Source organism: Amia ocellicauda, chromosome 4, assembly GCF_036373705.1.
Source record: "Amia ocellicauda isolate fAmiCal2 chromosome 4, fAmiCal2.hap1, whole genome shotgun sequence".
Taxonomy (NCBI): domain Eukaryota; kingdom Metazoa; phylum Chordata; class Actinopteri; order Amiiformes; family Amiidae; genus Amia; species Amia ocellicauda.
In genome coordinates this window covers 32,024,695-32,045,145 of record NC_089853.1, presented here as the reverse complement: position 1 = coordinate 32,045,145, position 20,451 = coordinate 32,024,695, and the positions used below count along the sequence as shown (strand labels likewise).

Sequence of the window (20,451 nt, the reverse complement as noted above, 5' to 3'; positions counted from 1 at the left end):
CAGAGATCAGTGGGGAACATTAAGCCTAAAGAACGATGGGAAAGCTTTCATCTGTATTCCATTCCAATACAAAGTTTAACTTGTTTATGGTAGGTTGCTAATAACCCATTTGCACTAACTATACATCTTAAACCACACCTGAGCTGAATATCGTGACTAGTGAAAACAGTGCATTATTCACGTAAATACATCTGTACCCTGGACGGATTCAACTGAACACAATCAGTACTACCTCCAACAGAATAACTATAGTCTTTAAAAAGGCATACTTCTATTCTAAAACTGCTGCATAGCAGAGCATATTTCAGATGAATATTCTTACCTTCTTATACTTTCTGTACTCCTCGAATATTTGGTCCTCCACTACCTGTATATGATGAAAGTCCAGCAATTAAACCCCAAGCTTGACAAACATATCACTTGTAATTAAACAACTTTAAAAAGAACTGGTGCTAGACTAGAGTCCTATTGATTTTTAACCCCTCCTGAGACTGAGCCATTCTACTGTTAAGCAGCTTGTCTAATTAATTTCAGACAGGAGGTGGAGGAGATGGTGAGAGCAGAGCAGCGGCTCTGTACCTTGTACTCCTGCGTTCCAGGAGAGAGGTTCTTGATCTTGGAGCCCAGCTGGATGAAGCGCTCGGTGACGCTGCCGATCCTGGAGTGGAGATCTCTGTACTCATTGTACTCCGCAGAGAAGTCGTCCTTGTAGGTCTGCCGCTGCTCAGGGGTCGCGATAGCGCTGTACTTTCTGAGGAGACGAGGGAGATGTAGGCAATTCAGGCTTCACTCAACCGAATCAAAATAAACGCATGAACAACAGTGTACTGGTGGAAATCAATGGGTCGCTAATTTTCCTGTTGCATGATGTGTAGGATTTTTGGTTAAGGAGAGGAGGAAGCAAAAAAAAATATATATAGCATCTAGCACAACCCAATGGCTAGACAGGAGTTAGTTTATTCAATAATAATTTCATATTAATATTTAAACGGATGGGTGCCCATGCTCTCTGCCTGTTAACTAGGTAACTTGATACATTGGGGCAAAATTGACAAACTCTGAGGAGCTACTGTTCTATAGTTCTCACATGCATCTTTAAAGACCTGGAAACAATAGTCATTTTGGATCAATTTAGTAAATAATTGAATCCCTTAATTACCCAAGAGCTCAGGTGGAACATGACCAAATAGAGCATGTAGCTCTTGTGACTGGAGTTTACACAATCGAGATAATACTTATGAAATGATTTAGACTGAGCAATGTTGTCACTTTTGATGACACTTTAATATCAGTTTCATTTGTGAGACGAAGCCCTGCTCATTTAATGAGAATGAATAAAATAAATACAAATAAAACACTGAGTACATGAGTTTTGTTTTGGCCAGTAGGTGGCACTGTGTGCTAAAGTTGAACATGCTTTACTCTCACTTTACTGCTTGGCTGAAACAAGGCCTTTACAGTTTGTGCACACTACTGTTTGAGGACTGAAGGATATTATGCTAGTAAAAAAAAAAAGGACAATAATGGTCTTTAACAGCCTATATTAAATAAACACATCATTCAACAGTTAGGAACTAGGAATACAATATTAAACATGCATTTTGGTATCATATGTGGTTTATAATTAGAAAACGCCAGTGTTCGATAAATCTGTCACTCACTTATTTTGTAGTTGCTGTGAATGTGACTATATAGCAAAGAGAAAATACTTTTGCTTTTGTGGTTCTCACCAAGTTTACAAACCCATATTTACTTTGCCAAACAGTATTTCACATCTGTTATTGTACACATTCAAACTACTGCTATTTTAAAGGTTGTAAGACAACAGATGCTGCATACATTACCTTTACAAGCCTATTAAATCCGTCATACTATTGCAGGTTTCAGCTGTTCAAATTATTGCAAGCGTTCTACAGAAGCTTCTTTAAAGAACGTATCTGACACTACAAATAATTCAAAATGTCTAACCATTTATCTGTGCATTTATCTGTCCTTTATTTGAACTAGACATCAATGCAATACAAAATGTATTCAGTAAATATTGTATTAAACCTCCTTTTATTGATTTGATCTTTTATTAACCTGTCCTTTTGGTCTACTATAACCAAATAAAGATAATTTTCCACCTATTTCTATGACTATTTATATAAAAAAAGCAACAATAAGGTTTTATTTTTCTTATGATTTTTGAACATCCATTTCACAAGATCTAAGCTGGTGTAGTTTAGAGATCGGGGAAAAATAAATAGCAAAAAACCTTAAGTTATGGCTTCCCTTGCTGGCAAATAATTAGAGGCAAGGCCAAAAGATCCTTCAGGGGGAAAAATAAAAATAAATAAATCAGTGAACTCTCCGATTTGCCACTCACAGTAAATAGTCAGGCACGTCTGCAGGGGAGGTAGGAGTGACAGGTGTATTTGCACGATCAGGGTCTGCAGAAAAGCAAAAAAGAAACTGAATGTGTGCAGTTAAGACAATATAATAAAGCTGCACATACTGTTTATCATCAGACAAATTACCACTTGGTATCCAGGTAGGCTGTGATTGTGGCTAGTACCAGATTGATGTGTATACTTTAAAAGAATATCAGCACAGACTTAATGTACCTGCACAGCTGTTAGTGAGTCAATCATCAACAGAACAAGAGGGGGGTGCGCGTGGGTAGGGAGTGTAGCCAGACACACTGGACACGTTCTGCACTTTATTAGCTGGTCAGCTCTCCAGTATATTTACACAAGTACATCTAGCTTGGCTCCAGACTCAGACTTGTTAAAGCACAAAGGTAACAAGGACACAGGCATACTGGAACACACAAAATGTACTTTGCAAAACAATTAGGCATCACAGGCCAGAATCCTTCCTCTTCTGTTAAAGGTATTTTTTCTTTTAACATAGAAGGCTGTTCCACTACGCAGGCAGCCACAACAAAATGTGTCAGTCTAGGGACTAGAGAAACCCCAAATACTGCCCAGTGAGTGAAAAAAAAACAAGAATCTTTAAAGCGCAAACACACATGCTCCCTCGTTTACCACGGCTAAACCCCCTCTGCAATCACCCCCCCGGCTCGACAATTCAGTATCAGACCGTCTTGCCTATGCAAATTTCTATGGGAAACCCTGTAATGCCTTTGCACAAAAAGTAACCCAGCTATAAAATGCTACTCAGGTGTCAGACTGGAACATTGGCCGACCAAATAGACTAGGCATGAAGTACTTGTACAGGTGCATTTCAAAATACCTTTCAGATTCTTCAAACTCTGCTTAAGATCCGGACTCCTTTCAGGCCACTCGTTCTTCTCGGTTTCTTTTAACCGTTCCCGTTCTTTCTCTTTGTGTTTCTTGGACTTCTTCTTCTTGTGCTGGCTGCTGGAGAGGAGGGGGTCAGTGCAAGTGGGAAACTCAGGCTGGGCAGGGTGCAGGGATGCTGGTGGGTGGGCCTGGCCCTCCCTCTCCAGTTTGTGTGCATCAGTGGAGCCACCGATCTTGTGCCTTGGAAGGAAGCCGTTCTGGCTTTCCGAGAGGTGGCCGTGTGTCCTTTGAAATTCTGTCTTGAAGTGCAGGCTGGAGTTCACTTGAACAGAGGGGTTGTGCATGGCAGTAGGGACAAGGAGTCCATTGGAGTGGGGCTGCTGGTGTGAGTTGTTATTCAATACTTTCTGTTTCTTATTAGGCTGGCTTTCCTGGGTCTCAGAAGGCACTGGACGTTTCTGAAGAAAACAAAACGTACATTCAAGTCTCATTTCCAAATATCAAAATATTTAGGACTCAGTTTAACTAAACTAGCATTCTGGGGTTTTACCCTTTATGTTTTTATTGTAAACCATCCTCTTGATTACTCATTTAAAGTCAGGAAAGTTCATTAACCTTCATTAAGTTAAATTAAAATAATGCTGAAATAGTTGGAATTACTTATTTGCCAACAGAATAAATACAAATTGACTATATGCAGGAAACAATTAGGAACTTCTAAAGCAAGAAGCAAGTTTCTTACCACTGAAAGATTCTTGACAGGGCTGAGATGCGAAGGAGAATCCCCTGAGGCTTTGTGGAACGAAGGGTTTGACTGGAAACTCTTCGCTTGGCTATTGTTGAGAGGCTGCAGCTTCCTGGAACAGATCAGTGGAAAATGAATGAGCCATTCCTACCCTGCTTGGCTGTCTGATACCTCTATATAAGGGGACAAATATGGAGAATAAATAAAGTGGTAGTTTAAGAACATGTCTAAGGCCTATTGTGGGGGATCGATCTGTTCTTCCTGACAGTGACCCAGGACTTTCAGTTCAGAAACACCTAAGTCAGCAGCCTAAAATGCAGTTTTTAGTGGAGCATCAACAATGAGAAATAGGGTAAAATGAATTAAATGCACCAAACAGAACGTCTCTGCTGATGGGGTGGGAGAGGGTCTACTTCTCTTTGCCTGGGGGAGGAACTTCTCATAAGTGCCTCGCAAAGGCAAGCAAGCACATGCTGTGACCCCAGCATGCACAGACTAGGGCAGTTCAATACTTCCCCCCACCTTTTTTTTCTGGTAGATAACATCTTTAAGCGCCAACTTGAGCACGGCTGGATAATGTATCAGAGTTAGTAGCAAGCAAACAATGGACGCAGACCCCCCCTTTTGTGGAACATTCTCCACTAGGAAATCTGCTTCCTACAGGCCCTTCCTTAGACATAAGAATCTAATCAAAGAGGGAAATATTTTGTCCCTTATGACCCATATTTGTCATTTCAATCGCACACACTGAGATTGTGACTTGGGCCATCTGTGTAAGAGGAAATGCTTAACAAGATGAAAATCTACTTGTAAGGGGGGGAGGAATAAAAATCACACCAGTGTCATGTATTCCGGTACTTAATCAAAAGTATATGCCCACCCCCTACATTTAACACTATTTGACCAACAAGTTTGAGGCTGACCCATCACAGCAGAGTGGCTGATGTGGCTTCTACTTCAAATGGCTAGCCTGCTCTGCGATTACACCTTGGCAACTGTGAATCGACATCTCTCCTAGTTAATCTCTGACATATTGGAGCAAAATCTGACCTTGATTTTTTTTCCCCTTTGAAGGCAAGCAAATGAGAAACAGCCCGACATTGACAGACGGGTTACAATTGCTATAACATTAAAGAGCAGTCAGTTGGGATTATCATATACTCAAATCTAAGTCCAGCCTCCCAAGTACAGAACACTTTGCACATAAACCATGCATGGAAGAAATTGTAAATAACATCCTACAACGCACGTCACAGGCTGCAATATAATACGCAGACAAGCGGTAAAGACTTTGCATTTACTGCAAAGAATAGCTATTGGGCAAGAGCTGGCAAGCATCCCACAATATGAGTGTTATAGATAATGCCAAAGTCTTATTTGGCAGGAAGAGACACTTACGTCAACTATAATTTATTTTCTCGCACAGCTAAAAGGTCTACTTGACTTTTGTGAAGTCCCTTTAGTAAGCATTTTTTTTCCTAAATTCAGATTTGCCTGCTTTTGTTACCTAGTCCCAAAATGTCCCTATTCCCTTCCTGTACCTTTCATCATTACTACTGTCACAGGACACTTAGAGGAGTGCTCCAGGGGAAAACAAGATGTTCTGTATTCTGTGCTCCTGTACCGTTTGTGTATTTGCTAAATAGTACTGTAATTTTCAAATTGCCAGTTTATGGAGACAACTTGTAGAATACTGAAGCAAAGGCTGACAGCATAAAGGCCGCCTTGATCCCGTTAATTTGAGAAAAACTAGTCTTCCGTAAAACAGCACTATGTTTTTATCTTGAATTTGGTTGCAGCAAATCAGTTAAAACAAACAGATAATGACAAGACAAATTTTAATAAAAAAAAAAAAATACAGGCAACCATGTGTGTGTGTGTGTGTGTGTGTATATATATATATATATATATATATATATATATATATATTTTTTTTTTTTTTTTTGTTTAAAGCTAATCAAACAAGCTGAATCTGAATATTAAGTAAGGAGTAATCCAGTTCTATCTATAAAAGATCCGGGCTTCAGGAATAAATAATCTTGTATTGCAATTCTTTCTACTACACTTGGTCAATGCCTAAAACCATGTAGAAATTATGCAAATGTATACACACATTGCACCCCACACTTAAAATCACTGCCGTTAAGACTTCGGCATTACCCATGGGGAGCACAACTGATTTTTTTTTTTTTTAAAGAGATGATAAAATAAATACCATTTATAAAAATACATAAATAAAAACAAACCATCACCTTGCCAGAAGCCTGTGAACAAGCTGCTTCTCCTCCTCAGTATAGCTTGGCCAGTCCCTCTGAACATGCCTGTAGAAATCATCTTTCAATGTGAAGCCCTGGTTTTTGGGGTTTAGTTTTGCAACCTACAATAACAAAGAGGAAGGAGGTTTTAGGTACCATTGCAGATTAAATAAAGCACAAAGGGCACCTTTAGTAGAACTGAGGTAAGGACTGTCCAGAAATTAGATGCCTAGATCACTCTGTAAAAAACATCTGTGGGACTGGCTGATGTTTAAATATTGCACCTCTGCTGATTAACATCAATGGACAACCACCATAAGAACTGGGGTTTTATAGCCAAAACAAGAGTCTTCTTTCAAGAGCAGATTACTGCCAAGATGATCTAAAGTGGATGCAGTTTTCTTGAGTGTTTTTTTTTACATGTTAAAACTGAATTGTTGTGGTTTTGTGGCATACAAAATATATCATTTAACAAATTATGAAAAAAAATCATTTTTGAAATAAAGTGAAATACAACATACAGTGCAAGATTGTTAACATTCTACTTAAATTTCAGGCCCCCTTCAACCCACTAGGGAGAGCTCTTCTGTTCCAATAATCTGTTTAAGCAGTTGAGATTTAGTCCGGCACTTTGCATGGTCTTTGGTTAGAAAAATACACACAAATGTGACAGTGATATTTCTCTTGGAAAAACTGCAACACACCAAATACTGTATCAGTGTAATTAATCACACTGTTTCATTATCTGCAGTTTGCAAACAGACAGATAACCAAAGTAGAGAGACCGTGTAAAAAGGTTCAAAACCACATTGCACATCAACAAACAAGGGGCTGCTGCCACTGCCCCTCCCATATATAAAAATATACATTTTCAAAAGGCCTCCTACTCTGTCAATTCCCCGTATCATCACATACAGACTGACGCAATGAGCTTTCACAGTAAGTTCCTTACTGGATGCCTTTATTCAAGCCACTTCATATTGTTTCTGCATGTTTTGTCAGCCGCAGACAGCCCCTGTGCCCGGCTGCTCACTGAAGAGCCCTCATCTGCTTCCAGCGCTGCAGTCTGAGCAGACTGCCTGATCGGCCTCTCCCCGAAGAGCAGAGACATTAGAAACACTGATCATCAATCTCTCAGAGCTCCCAGTGTCACAGTGTGTACACGGCAAAAAAGCCTGGCGAGAAGAGACAGCCTGCTTTCACTGGAGCTCCCCCCCACCTCCTCTGTCAAAACACAATCTCCCCTCTAGAGATAATTAAAGCACAGCCATAATTAAGGGAGACGAGGCCTGCTCTTAATCAGTGTAGAAGCAGTTTCGCTAAATGCATACTGTGAAAAATAGGAAAATAAGCATCCCAGTTGAGTTTACAATTATAGCTACAGCATTAATTATTCTCTTCCCTCTTGTGAAACAAAAGACGACCATTGAAAATATGGAAAGGTTGTGTTGTTATTAAAATGCAGATCTAAATACAAACACACACATACATACATGCATATGTGCATATACCTTGTATATGTGCTTTATATTCAACGTATTTTTAAGTTGTTCAATGCAATCCCCATCCCACAATCACACACGCTGGCATTTATCTTATGCCATTAAACAGATTTATATATTTAAAGAAATACTGGTGCAAACATTGCACATTATATGGATATTAAATTACATTTTCTAAATCCACAACAAAAAATGCAAGGCCTCAAAAAAAAAAAAAGGCCTTATTAGAAAAATAAAAAAGGGGGGAATATAAAGAACTTAAAATATATCTAGAGAGAGAGAAAGAAAGAAAAAAAAACAAAGACCTCAATTAGCTCCTAATATTGCCGATATCTCATCGTACCCACAACCCATCTTCCTGAAATGCCATTAATAAAATCTAAGAGGATATGTTCTAATGCGATTCTTGATAACCAGGGAGGAATATAAACACTTTGCAACTTTCATTCTGCACAAGTGGAGAAAATCCTGATATGCAAAGCAGAGAGAATAGGGTTTGTTGTATTTGCTGTGCTACACTACAATGGAAATAACTCCCACAAAAAACAATAGACAGGTTCTGCTCTCAAAATGGCCAAACAATAATACATCCATTTCCAAAGATTCAACTGCATTTTCACACATACGTTTGAAACCCAGGTTCTGGAGACAGCTGTATGCTGCCCTAAGTAGAACTTATTTTTCTGGTCTATCCTCACTGGGTCTTACCTCATCCAGCACAGTTACTAGGTCAGCTTTATCCTTCGGACTGGCCTTGTCCCTCTCTAACCAGAGGATAAGCTCTGGTTTCCGGTAGGGCTTTAAGGCCAGTAAGTGAATGATGCGATCTCGGAGAGGCCTCTGTGCCACAGTGCTGAGTGTGATGCTCCTCTTCGCGCCGGGGTTCGTGGGGGAATGCTTGTGGTAAGGGAAGCTGTCCGTGGCTGAAGGTGGGCCATGTTTCTTCTGAATCTTAACACATTTACCTGAAAGCACAAAGAGGAATTTTAGCTTGAAGAGGATATAATAAAATATATCAAAGTGTTCATGTGTTAACAGGAGTGTGTTCCATTCTAATCATTTTAGTAACTTTGCAAACTTTTTAAATACCCCAAGCAAAGGACAACCCTCTGTGATTCATGACTCATGTTTCAACCCTCATCATCCTAGAAGAACCATGTGCATCTACAAGAGCATGGGATTGGTCTTCCTGCAGCCGCTCAGGTAATTTTGTTCAATGATAGTGTGCCCGTGGCTCCGTGTTTACCGGGACACTTTGAAATGTTGATGTCTCTCTACTTAAAAGGCTACTTTATAATCCTGTCCCATTGCACTGAAATACATTTTATGACAATTGGGTCACCCTGGGTAAAGGCACCTGCTAAATAACCAAAAATTAATTCAAATAGCAAATTCTCCCCTGATAGAAACAGTAATGTTGCTCAGGTATATAATCCGTGGCAGGACACCGTGGCCTGTAACACCATTAACATCTTAATGTAATCATAATAGGGGAGAGAGTGCTTTTCCTCATTATCTTCAAAATTGTATATGTTAAACGTAAACTATAAAGATGATGATTCGAATGTGTTACGAGCCTTTATTTGATTAATGTATTGTAAAATCAGTATACATATTGCCCTGATTAGAATGTTAATGTCTTTCCATTTATAGTCCTTTAAAATCCTGTTCCGTCTCAGTGTTCCGGTGAACACAGAGTCGCATGGTCACACTACTACTGAACGAAATTACCCGAGCTGCTACAGGTAAGACAAATCTTGTGCTTTTGTAGTTGATGTCTTTTCTGCTCTCCTTTTACAGCAGCCTTGATTGTAAAGAAGGTTATACTTCTAAAGTTTTGAAAGTTACTAAAATGGTAGAATGAAACAGAAAAATCACATACTTTACTTATATACTCCTAGTAACACCTTTAAAGTTACCCTTTGAGATGACAATGGAAGTGCTTTTTTGGCTTCCAAAATGAAAAATGTAGATAAAGACAAAGAAATAACTATAAGTGACATTTGGAGAAAATATTAATTGGCATTAATGTGCAGTCTTTGACGATCTAGTGTTTAACCATTCTACACTCTAAAAAGGCAATCCTCAGCTTTAATAGCAAGAAGTTCATAGGCCAGTGAACAGCACAGTGTGACACCGATGGGATCCAAATGTGGGAATTAGCTTGAACTGGTTTATCTTGATATCAGTGCACAAAGTTAGACCACAGAAAGCCCTGATTGCCTGCCTAAGTAACCAGAGCCAAAGCAGTTGTTATGCAAACCAAAGGAATGAGCCAGAGATTAAATGAAATTCACTGTAACGGGCTTGTTAAACTCTCCCTTGACAGATGGTGTCTTTTTCAATCACACATAGTATGCAAACAGTACACAGCCCAAGGCAAGACAAAGAAAATATGACTAAACAAACATATTTAAGTTAAAGGGATACACACATGCAAGTTATAGAAGTGAGGAGGGACATGAGTTAACAGGGAAGTTTGCTTCGTGTTCCTGTACAAACAGTCAGACTAAAGCACCGCACACACAAGCCCCAGCCCTTTTTTCCATTCAACCATTTAAGTCATCTGAACTCTGCGCAGTGATCAATGTAACAAGACATGGCAATGCTTACAGATCCTTCACAATCATAATCTCATTAAACTTCAAGCTCTGCTTTGAAGATCACCATAAGGCACAAAGGGCCGGCACAGTGTACTTTGACGGCTGAGCGGAAATTATCTAGGCCCACGATACTCAGAATGCCACTCAGAAGTATTCCACACAGTTTGCCGACCGCAGCACAAGCACCCTTTGACTGGCTGGTGTAACAAAAACTGTACTAAGAAAAGTGCTTTTAACACAGAGTTGTGGATATCTGTAACAAACTGCCTAGTCATGTAGTGAAAGCTAACTAATTTATATTAAAAAAAATTATTTATGTATTTGTAATTTTCAAATCAAATTCGAGTAATATATGTATGGAGTTTGCAAAATGGTAAAACATTAAGGATGTTTTCTTGCATGCCTGCTGTTACTCATCACACTGAACCTGCGGTTTTCTCTGTAAGCGACACATCGTTAACAAGACGGTCATCAAAACTGTACCCATGGAAAAATGTATTGTGTAGTACCATCAGTAGAGCAGAATTCAATAATAAGAGGGCTCCACCCTCTACAGTCGTGCAGACAGGCACTTTGTTCATTTTAATGCAGTTCTGGAACTTGTCAAGACAACAATGTAGTGCCAAGTCATTTCACTAATTATCTCTAGTGTAGAGACTATTACATTCACAGGCAAAATACTCCCCCCCCCCCCCCTCCAGAACTAGAGCATGATTCTGCATGCCCTGATCTCCTTTCACAAACAGGTCTGCAAACCACATTCTATTGAACAGTTCACATTCAGCAAGATACATTCATACACATAAATGTTGTCCAATTTTTAAAATAACTATTATTTATTTGTTTTTAAATATATATACACAAACATGCTTTAAAGTGTACAGGAGCTAGTTTGGGGATTTAGTGCATCTAATTGTTGTTTTTATCAGTTCAAATAGAATTACACAGGTTACATTTTTAAAAGGATTCGAATGAAACCAGTTATGAGGGGAATGTCAGTATTGTTTTAGTGGAAAACTGTTTGTGCAGGAAATGAAAGGGTCCAAAAGCCAGTTGACATTCTCAAACCATTCCAAACCAAGTGCTACAGAAAAAAGGAAGTGTTTAACAAAGATAAAGCTCCTACTGACAGACTTTAGTTTTGGTTAAACACTGTTTCCAAAACAGTAAAAAAAAAATTATATATATTATATATATATATATATATATATATATATATATATATATATATATATATATATATATATATATATATTATGCTGAACTCAAATGCCTTATTGCTCTCCTCTCAATTCAGCCAGCTTATAGCTTCATTCCTTTCCTGTAAGACAGCAAACAATTCTTCAACAGAGAACCTGTCGATCCAGAAGCCATAACATAAAAATATGGATAACCACAGACATTTAAAACTGGTTCTGTACTGTCTGCAACTATGGTGGCATTACTCTCCCGAGATAAACTGCCAGGGAACAGAAAACTTTTACATGGATGTGGATTTAACCTATATAATTTGATGTTTTTAATGAAGTAATACGTGCATGTATAGAACTGTAGAAATGCAAGTTTACAAATTCCCCCTTTTGCAATGTCACAAAAAAAGTAATTGAATGCAAATTTCCTCTTGATGATCACCTGGCCATTGCAGATTTATATTGGTATAATTCTTTTAAGACTCCATTACCAAATAGCCATAAAGCATTGTTCTAGAAAGTTTACATTAAAGTGGACGTTGTGAACCTTGTGTTGCAACACTGCACATGTGAAAGACTGACAGTAAATGGAGTAATGGAGTGTGGTTAGAACTAACCCACCCCCCAATGCATAATTATACACCCTGGGTAACAAAAGCCATCATTGCAGGCTGTACAGTTCACAACACAGGATAGCATTATTTCTACCATTGCTCACTGGATTAGGATAACGTGTAAACCCTCTCAGACTGTGCCTGACCTTTTTATTGTGAGAAATTGAAAAGGCACCATGACCTAAAAATTCCCATGATTGAACACAGGTTTCTTTCACCCCCCCCCCCCAACCCCCCCTCCATAAATCAAATGGCTCAATCATCATTCAATTACTGCAATGCATTTTGTTTAATTCTCTTTTTTGGGATTTAAAACCAAGAGTGTAAGCCCACAGTTCCAGATACTGCAGTATCCTATTACAATACCAAATAAAAATAAAATAAAATTTGTTGCTGCGATTGGGAGTTTAATTCTCTATAACAAAAGTACAGGGTTGTGGCTGTGTGAATGGGGCTCCGTAAAAATCTAAATCTCATTTTTGACTCAGCTAAAAGAACACATCCACACACACCTATATATGGTACATCTATTAGGATTGACAGGAAATCCTTAAAAACAGAAAACAAAACTTTTGATGGCAAATCTATATTGATATGGATCTCTAGTTAAATATTAAGGATTGATTCTGGTATCAAAACTTTAAATATAAGAAAGAATGAAATATTAAAAGCTTTTAAACTCCATGAGAACAATTTTGTTGCAAGGGAACAAGAAAAACTGTCTCATATGCATATGAACCTACTTGGATACGTTGACCCCGGCTTGATTTCTATTGCGGCCCGGCTCCACGTCTCCTTCTCCACCTGCGACATGCGCTCCCTGGTCATCTGGTAGGAGTCGTCGGTGGCGCACACGGTGATCTTGTCCTGAATACTGCCTTGGCACTCCAGCTGTTGTCGACCTTCCCTGCAGGAGCAAAGCACTGGTCAGCAATGCTGGCTGTAGGAGCCGACAAACTACTTGCATGATGTATGGACCTTTGCCTTTAACAGACGGATAGGTCAAGATAGATCTTCACCATAATAAAATAATAGATGAGGGTTGTGATTCTAGATCAGTCTGTTTAAACACACCATTCACAATTTGAAAACAATGTCAAGCATAGAAACATACATTGTGAACATTGTGACAACAATCAATTTTTCTCGGGGCATAAAACTCTTCCTTACTGCCCTTTAACCTCACCTTTGACCCAAGTTTGACCATACACACTGTGATGTCATTATGGTGCTAAGGTCAGCTGCTACTAGTCTTTCCCATTGATCCAGACAGTGATTAGTGATTCTTACTCTCATCTCTCTTACAAGCCCCTTTCTCAGCTACCGTGTGGGAATGCAATGGGGGAGATAAGATGATGGCATTCCTGATAAGCTTGGTGCAGGCAAAACAGACACTTGCTACCAAAAGAAAAAAGTTATAAGCTTAACAAATCAGGCTGTATTTCTCTCAATTTAACAAAGAGGGACAAAATTCATAACCCATAATTTATTTATTTAAAAAGAAAAGAATTTGGAGGAATCTAACTTCTTAAATAAGTAAATACAAATGGCTATATGACAAAAACAGGGTTTTATTAGCTTCCAATTAAAAATAATTATATATATATATATATATATATATATATTGCATTGAATGGGATAAATGCTTTATTAACATTGGGTCATCTTCTGCATTTACACAGACAGACGCGTCAGCTAGGCCATCACTGTTTTATCAACAAAACATGTTAAATCAAGTAGAAAAAATAAAGAAATGCAAATTTAGATAATCAAAACAGGAACATGTGGTTAAAGAACCCATTTACACTGGCACTTCAGGACTGCTCTAAAAGCTCTAAGCCACCTTAGTTTTCAGTCCCCCCCCCCGCCTCCCTTGTTTCTACAGTGACTGCACCCAGCTGACCCTGAGGAGCTATACAGTTTGAGTGTCTCAGGGCTGGCTCTGAACTCTGTCAAAGGCAGAGCCCCTGCACCCCTTTACATACCAAGTTGAGAAACAGGAACAGACCACGAGGAAAAAACAAACAAATGGGTCAGCAAACACCTAATGGTGTCAGCAATCTGCACTGAAGTGGAATTTTAACTCAATACATCGAATGACATTTGACTGTGGCAGTGTGTTGTAATTAGGAGGTCCAAGGCAAGGCCTAAACAAGGTGACTTATTACCATCAAACAGGATTTACACTAGCCTCTAATTATGATATGTAAAATTTGCATGATCATTTGTAATGCTCTTAGTAAGATTAACAGCTGGTAAAAGTTGGCATTACTGTAAAATAAATGCTGTTAAGTGCAGCAGGAAAAAAACAACCAGACTGTAACTGCTATTCAGCGAGATGAGAAACCACATGTCATTATTTCTTGGCCAATTCATTTGTACAACACAGTATTTAGTTTTCTGCCATTTTCAGAACTCGCTTGAAGCAGAGCACAAAATGTATACTTGGAATAACAAGAGATTGTTAAATAAATAAATGAATGGATCAGAGAACAAACAAAACAATGTGACATCATTGAAAGAGTACAAGAACAGATCAACGATGGACAAAGGAAGCTATCGAATGGATCCCAAGAGATGACAAAACACCTAGAAGACAACCACAAAGAAGATGGGAAGATAATATGAACTTTGCAGGTGTGACATGGAAAAGGGAAACTAAAGATCGAAGCAAATGGAAACATTTTGGGGAGGTATTCATCCAGCAGTGGATCAATTGATGATATGGATTATCTATTGAGAGAAAGAAATACCTATATCTCTACATCTATATATTTTTTCTTGAACTTGTCAGTTAAACTTATGATTTATTGTCCATAAAATTAGCTCAGATCTTTAAGTGGGAAATACTATCCACATTGTTATTTTAGCTGCTGACTTGAGGTTTAGTGTATGAAACATTTTAACGTGGCAAAGAGTGCAAAAACTATGACTGCTGCAAGCACACATCTGGGATGATTAAACAAGAGGATCAAACTGCTCCCCTCACTGCCGAGCACTGACAAACACCAAATGACCCAGAACGAATCAAGAGAGGATAAAAGTTAGATTCATGTTATTCCTCATAAAGCATGGTAGAATAAACTAAAGGCAAAAGTAGATGTGTGTGTGTGTGTGTGTGTGTGTGTGTGTGTGTGTAAGAGCACTTGTGTCTTAGTTACAGTATCCAATGTGGGTCATAAAAATATTCAAAGGCAGAACTGGAATGCCAATCTATAAATCTGCTAACTAACCCTGAAGCACTGAAAACCTGTAGCACGTATGCCCAAGATGGAATTTCATTAGACAATTATATTGTATAATTGGTAAAAACAAGCTGTCAGATTTCCTCAAATTATTTGCACAAGACTTCTTGCTAGAAAGACCATAAATAATACAAAGAAGCAAGTCTATCTCTTCCTTTCAAGGTAGAAATGATGTTGAAAGGAGTCTGGCTGAACTCAATGGCATAGTTTCTTCCGTTTTATTCCCCATGTTGCTCTTGGCTCACACGTCTTGCTACATAGCACACCAAAGTTCAGGCCCAGCTGAAACATCTGGCTGCAACCAGGCTCTCACTGCTCTGGCATCCACTTGTGTTGGGTTAACAAAGATATGTCCCTGCTCGGGTATGGGAAGCCACGTCATGCCAGAGGAAGACAAAGGACAGTTAACTCCTCACTTAAATCACTGCTGGAGTCACAGTTTTTATGAGGAGTGTAAATATATGGGGGCCCATGACCTCTGCTGATTGGGGAGGGCAATTCCAACTTTATGCAAATCACCATTCAAATGCATTTCCCTGCATCCATGAGGAAAATCAGATTTTTATTCCCGCAGCTGGTTGTACTTATAAGCCACAAATATATCACTGCATGAATTGTGTAATTTAGTTTTACTATGCCAAAAACTTGTTCTATTTCATGTAAATAAAAACAAGAAAATCCTTTTGCCGTTATAAAATGACGGGTGATCTCTTTGTTGCAACTGTCTTGTACAAGTGGATCACAGTATTCGCTGTAAATCTGTTTCAGCTCTCTTATGAGTAACAGAAAGCATCCCCCCCAACCCCCACATTTAGTTTAGCAAAGTGAGCAAATGACTTGTGTACTTACCCAGAGACATACTGGTGTATACAGTCAAAGCCGGCCTGAGGTTTGTCTTTACTCTCGCTGGATAGGTAGAAGGAGAAGATGCGCAGAGCTCCCGAGGAGTCGGAGGAAGGGGCTGGTATCTTGACGTACTGTGAAAATGGAGACAAGATGTCAGATTATTCTCTGGACACAACCCTTCTGGAAACGGCAAATACCGGCAGTCAAGCGATAAATTCAAGTCTGTGATCACTGTTCATCTCATGAATGCCACTGGATGACAATTTTGCTGTTCCCACAGTATGCAAGATCCTTGAAAATTCACCAACAGAAAATGTATCCTCTGTACAACATTCAACAGGGATGAAGAAAAAAGCAAATGCAGTCCACAGTTGGCTTATAGATATAGTACATCATACAAGGAAACTTCTTGATTCATTCCAACCCTCCCAGACATCCAATTACCCCTCTCGGAAGATATTCAGAAAAAATGCTAGAAACTACTGGGAGAAATTAACTTTCATTGTATTAAGAATTTCAGTTCTATGAATCTTAAAATTAGGCTGTCATTTAATCTGAAATTAATTAATTGATTAATGCAGAGCTAAAAAACACAGGTTGCCTAATTAATGGATGCAACCGATGCCCAAGCATGAGCTGTATATTTTAATATTAATTAGAGCGCTTCACATTAGAAAGTTAAAACCCATCTTAATTGGACAGTTTAAGACATGCATTATAAAATAGGGCTGCAATGGCAAACAAACTTCCAGCATGTATACGCACTGAAATAACCTTTATTAATAACCACATTTAGTTTCTTTGCGGGGTCCCCTGGTTTTAATTGGAAGATTTAAGTGCAAACCACTCTTCTATTTTAAGGGAACATAGAGCTCCATACAGGCCAATTAAATGAGTTTCAAAAACAAAAAAACTGGAAGCAAAGAACTTTCCAACTCCTAGAACATTTCTGATGATGTCAGACCTTTTCTCTTATTGTATTATACTATTTGTTTTTTTTCTCCCCAAACCAAATCCAACCACAGGGCTGATGCCCCTCTGTCATCCCAATGGTTTGGAACATGAACAGAACCCCACGCTTTTGATTTCAAACCAACTTGTCTTCCACCCACACATACAGGAAAAAACAAGTTGGGAGAAAAGGTGGGGGATTGTGTGCAGGGATCTGTACAGCACTTCACCTACACTGAATTAAATACATATCCCAGAGTAAACACTGCTGTTAAGCGAGCACACCAACGCTTCGCCCCAGACATCCTATCACAAAAGCTGCAGAGCCAGTCAAGCTCAAGGACTGCCACAGGGTAAAACTCCTTTCTATTCATTAGCAACACCAGCACAATCTCCCCATTTAATCCATTAACTAAACAACACTGGCAACACTGCACTATAATCATAGGCCGCCTCTCCATTCACAAGTATTTAGTGCACAGCCAGGCACTGCTCGGTAAGAGACAAACACAGCAAGGTGCCTGTTCCTTTTTTTGTTTGTTTGTTTGTATGTTTTTGGATTAATGTCCTTTCCACATTCAGATATCTGTCCATTCCACATCTCTTCAGTGAGTGGGCAGCATAATTCCCCATAACGAGCACAGACGCAGAAATAATATCTGTTAGCACCGGGAAATCGTTAAACACTTTGCAAATCATCACCGGCCTGGCTTTGGAGGAACTCCCGTGGAACTGGCACAGCTTATGCTTCTGATTACTGAAAAATACCCAATGAGAGAGAAGCACAAAAAGAAAGACCACCCAGTGTAATTATATGAGGATTTAAGAGAATTCTAGTGTTACGACTTACAAGCTAGTTTTAATTCCTTCCATACTTACTAGCAAATGATGCCTTTCTGGCGTCAAGTTTAAGAAGAAATACACCAACATGGAAAAGGAATCAAACAGCCTTTTGCCAGTGGTTAATAGCTGAGGAAATTAATACCCAAACAAATATCAGCTGACAAAAGCCACTAACAACCCCCACCGCCTCCCACAACCCCCATTATTTGGTGCATACAAATGGAAGTCTATGATTAAAACAGTCCATTTAATTAAAATCCTTATTGGCTTTGAAATATCAGCGCCTATGAATATAGATATGCAGATGAACACAATTTTCTCAATTTAAGCTCTGCCAGTCTGAGGTTAAAACTGGTCAAGTGTTTTGTTAGAGGTTAGACTATAGATCCTGTCTGTCTACTTCACTGAATGCAGATGGTCCCCTGAAGTGCCTTGCAGAGTCGGTTGTCACCCCGACACACATGGACCAAACTAATGCCAAGAGGCCAGCCCCTCCCCCCCACCCCACATCCCCAAGACACAGGGGAATTTACACTCTTGACAAACCAATGGAGTGCCATCACTGTAAGCTCATTACACATAAGCTTGTTACACTGCAAACACACAGCACATCCCCTAGGAGCACAAACAGACTCTGAAAATCCACAGAAGTGCAAGTATTAATGCCTTGAAGAAAAACGCCTGCTAAAGGGGCTGAGTCACTATTCAGTAAATATGTAGCTGAAAATGTAGAAAAGAGGAGCACACAGGTATTATCCACTGTGGTCCTCGTTTATAAAAACTTAACTAGTCAGGTCAACAGTGGGGATGGACAGGAGCTCATTTTGGCACCCACACCACAAAGGGACGCTGACCATCGAGACATTTTTTAGCAAGCACTCGTTAAAGTGAACAATATTTTCCTTCATTTCATCTAGGTCAGTTATGATCGCAGCCTTTTGTTTTTGCTGCCGGGTTTGTTTCTCGATGTTTGAAAGCAGTGGTGTGCGGTTTCTTCAGAGCCGCACGCAACCCTATGCACTGGACACGCAACTCTTGTCCACCAGCACAGTGGAATGCAACACTGAAAACTTCACCATCCATGCAATGTGCCTGTGGGGGAACTCTGACGGCAGAGGTGATGCTATCTCTTCAAAGATTACTATTCCAGCCTTTTGTCAACCGGTCACACATGAAAGAGGGCTTTTACTTACATAATCAAACAATCTCTGAACCTTGGCAGTGCATGCGTGTGCGCGTGTACTGATGCATATGTAGGCTAATCCTTTCCGTTTGATCCTACCCCCCCATGCAAATCTACTGGCCTAAACTATGCACTTCCCAAGCTAGCTAATTGAAGCATTCTACAGATTGAATACAAGTAGCATATTTTAAATGCCTAAAAAAAACCCACTAAAAATGTAACGTATTTGAGGGCAGATTGATTCACTTTGTGTACAGTACTGTCATACTAGTCTTGTCAGCACAGGTCTCCATCTCTGTCAGTCCAGGCTGCGAGGAGGCAGGCTATTAGTAAGTCATTCCAAACAGCACGTAACTCAGTGTGTTGCCAGAGAAGCATGTCACAGCAGCCATTAACTTATTTACTAATGCAATCATGGCTTATTGTAAACCACTCTGTGGGACCTTCACTGGGTACACATCTCTATTTTCCAATATAAAAAAAAAAAAAAAACACGCAGTCACTAAAAGTGATTAAGTATAGGTGATTTACTCCTAAACACACTAAAATAATTCAGCCATAACCAAGGGACCACAACAAATCACAGAAATACATTCTGTAATGCAACAAACAAAAACTGGAGGAATGCAATATCACATCCACTCCATTTAATTAGATTTTTTTATATACTTACAGCATTTATCTAATGTTGCATTTATTCTCCACAACTCCAAAAAGAGAACAGGCCACAATCATTGGTTTACACATCCTACTACTATCCACTGTGAAGAGATCCGAGTTCAATTCAATATGTTCAATGTTAATGAAATCCAGGTGCTCGGCTCTTGCTGGCTGTGCTGCTCAAAGTCCAAGTGTCTGGCAGATGAGAGTGTTAACTCTCCCGTGCACTAGGGCCATCGTGGAACTTAAAACCAAAGGCTGCTCAGTGGGGCAATAACACGAGCCATGGCGGGGGGGATCCTGGTTTCTGCTGGTTAATAGTTTCACATAATTACAACTGGCCATGTCAACATCATGCTGAACAGACTACCCCATTTACAAGATCAGCACATCTCAGGGGAGGAACAATATACAGGACATATTAGCAGGTTACAGTAGTAACAAGGTCCAGTCCACCATTGATGTTAGCAGCAGTTGCACGCCAGTTCACATCTATGCAAATCATACACTTTAAGCAAAGCCTTGGAACGCTTTCCTCTCTGAAAGTGTATTTAATAAAATATCTC

The 20,451-nt window shown here is 39.4% G+C and overlaps 1 protein-coding gene across 1 annotated transcript in view; it reads right to left on the bottom strand.

Moving 5' to 3' along the window:
- LOC136748291 (RNA polymerase II elongation factor ELL) overlaps positions 1-20,451 on the bottom strand; it is a 42,903-nt gene that overhangs the window by 4,608 nt on the left and 17,844 nt on the right. Inside the window, exons 3-11 of the mRNA XM_066701902.1 lie at positions 16,252-16,379; positions 12,901-13,064; positions 8,459-8,715; positions 6,246-6,370; positions 3,991-4,105; positions 3,238-3,706; positions 2,369-2,432; positions 580-751; positions 323-367 (exon numbers count right to left, since the gene is read on the bottom strand). Coding sequence (XP_066557999.1) covers positions 323-367; positions 580-751; positions 2,369-2,432; positions 3,238-3,706; positions 3,991-4,105; positions 6,246-6,370; positions 8,459-8,715; positions 12,901-13,064; positions 16,252-16,379 — 1,539 coding nt within the window. The remainder of the gene's footprint in view (positions 1-322; positions 368-579; positions 752-2,368; positions 2,433-3,237; positions 3,707-3,990; positions 4,106-6,245; positions 6,371-8,458; positions 8,716-12,900; positions 13,065-16,251; positions 16,380-20,451) is intronic.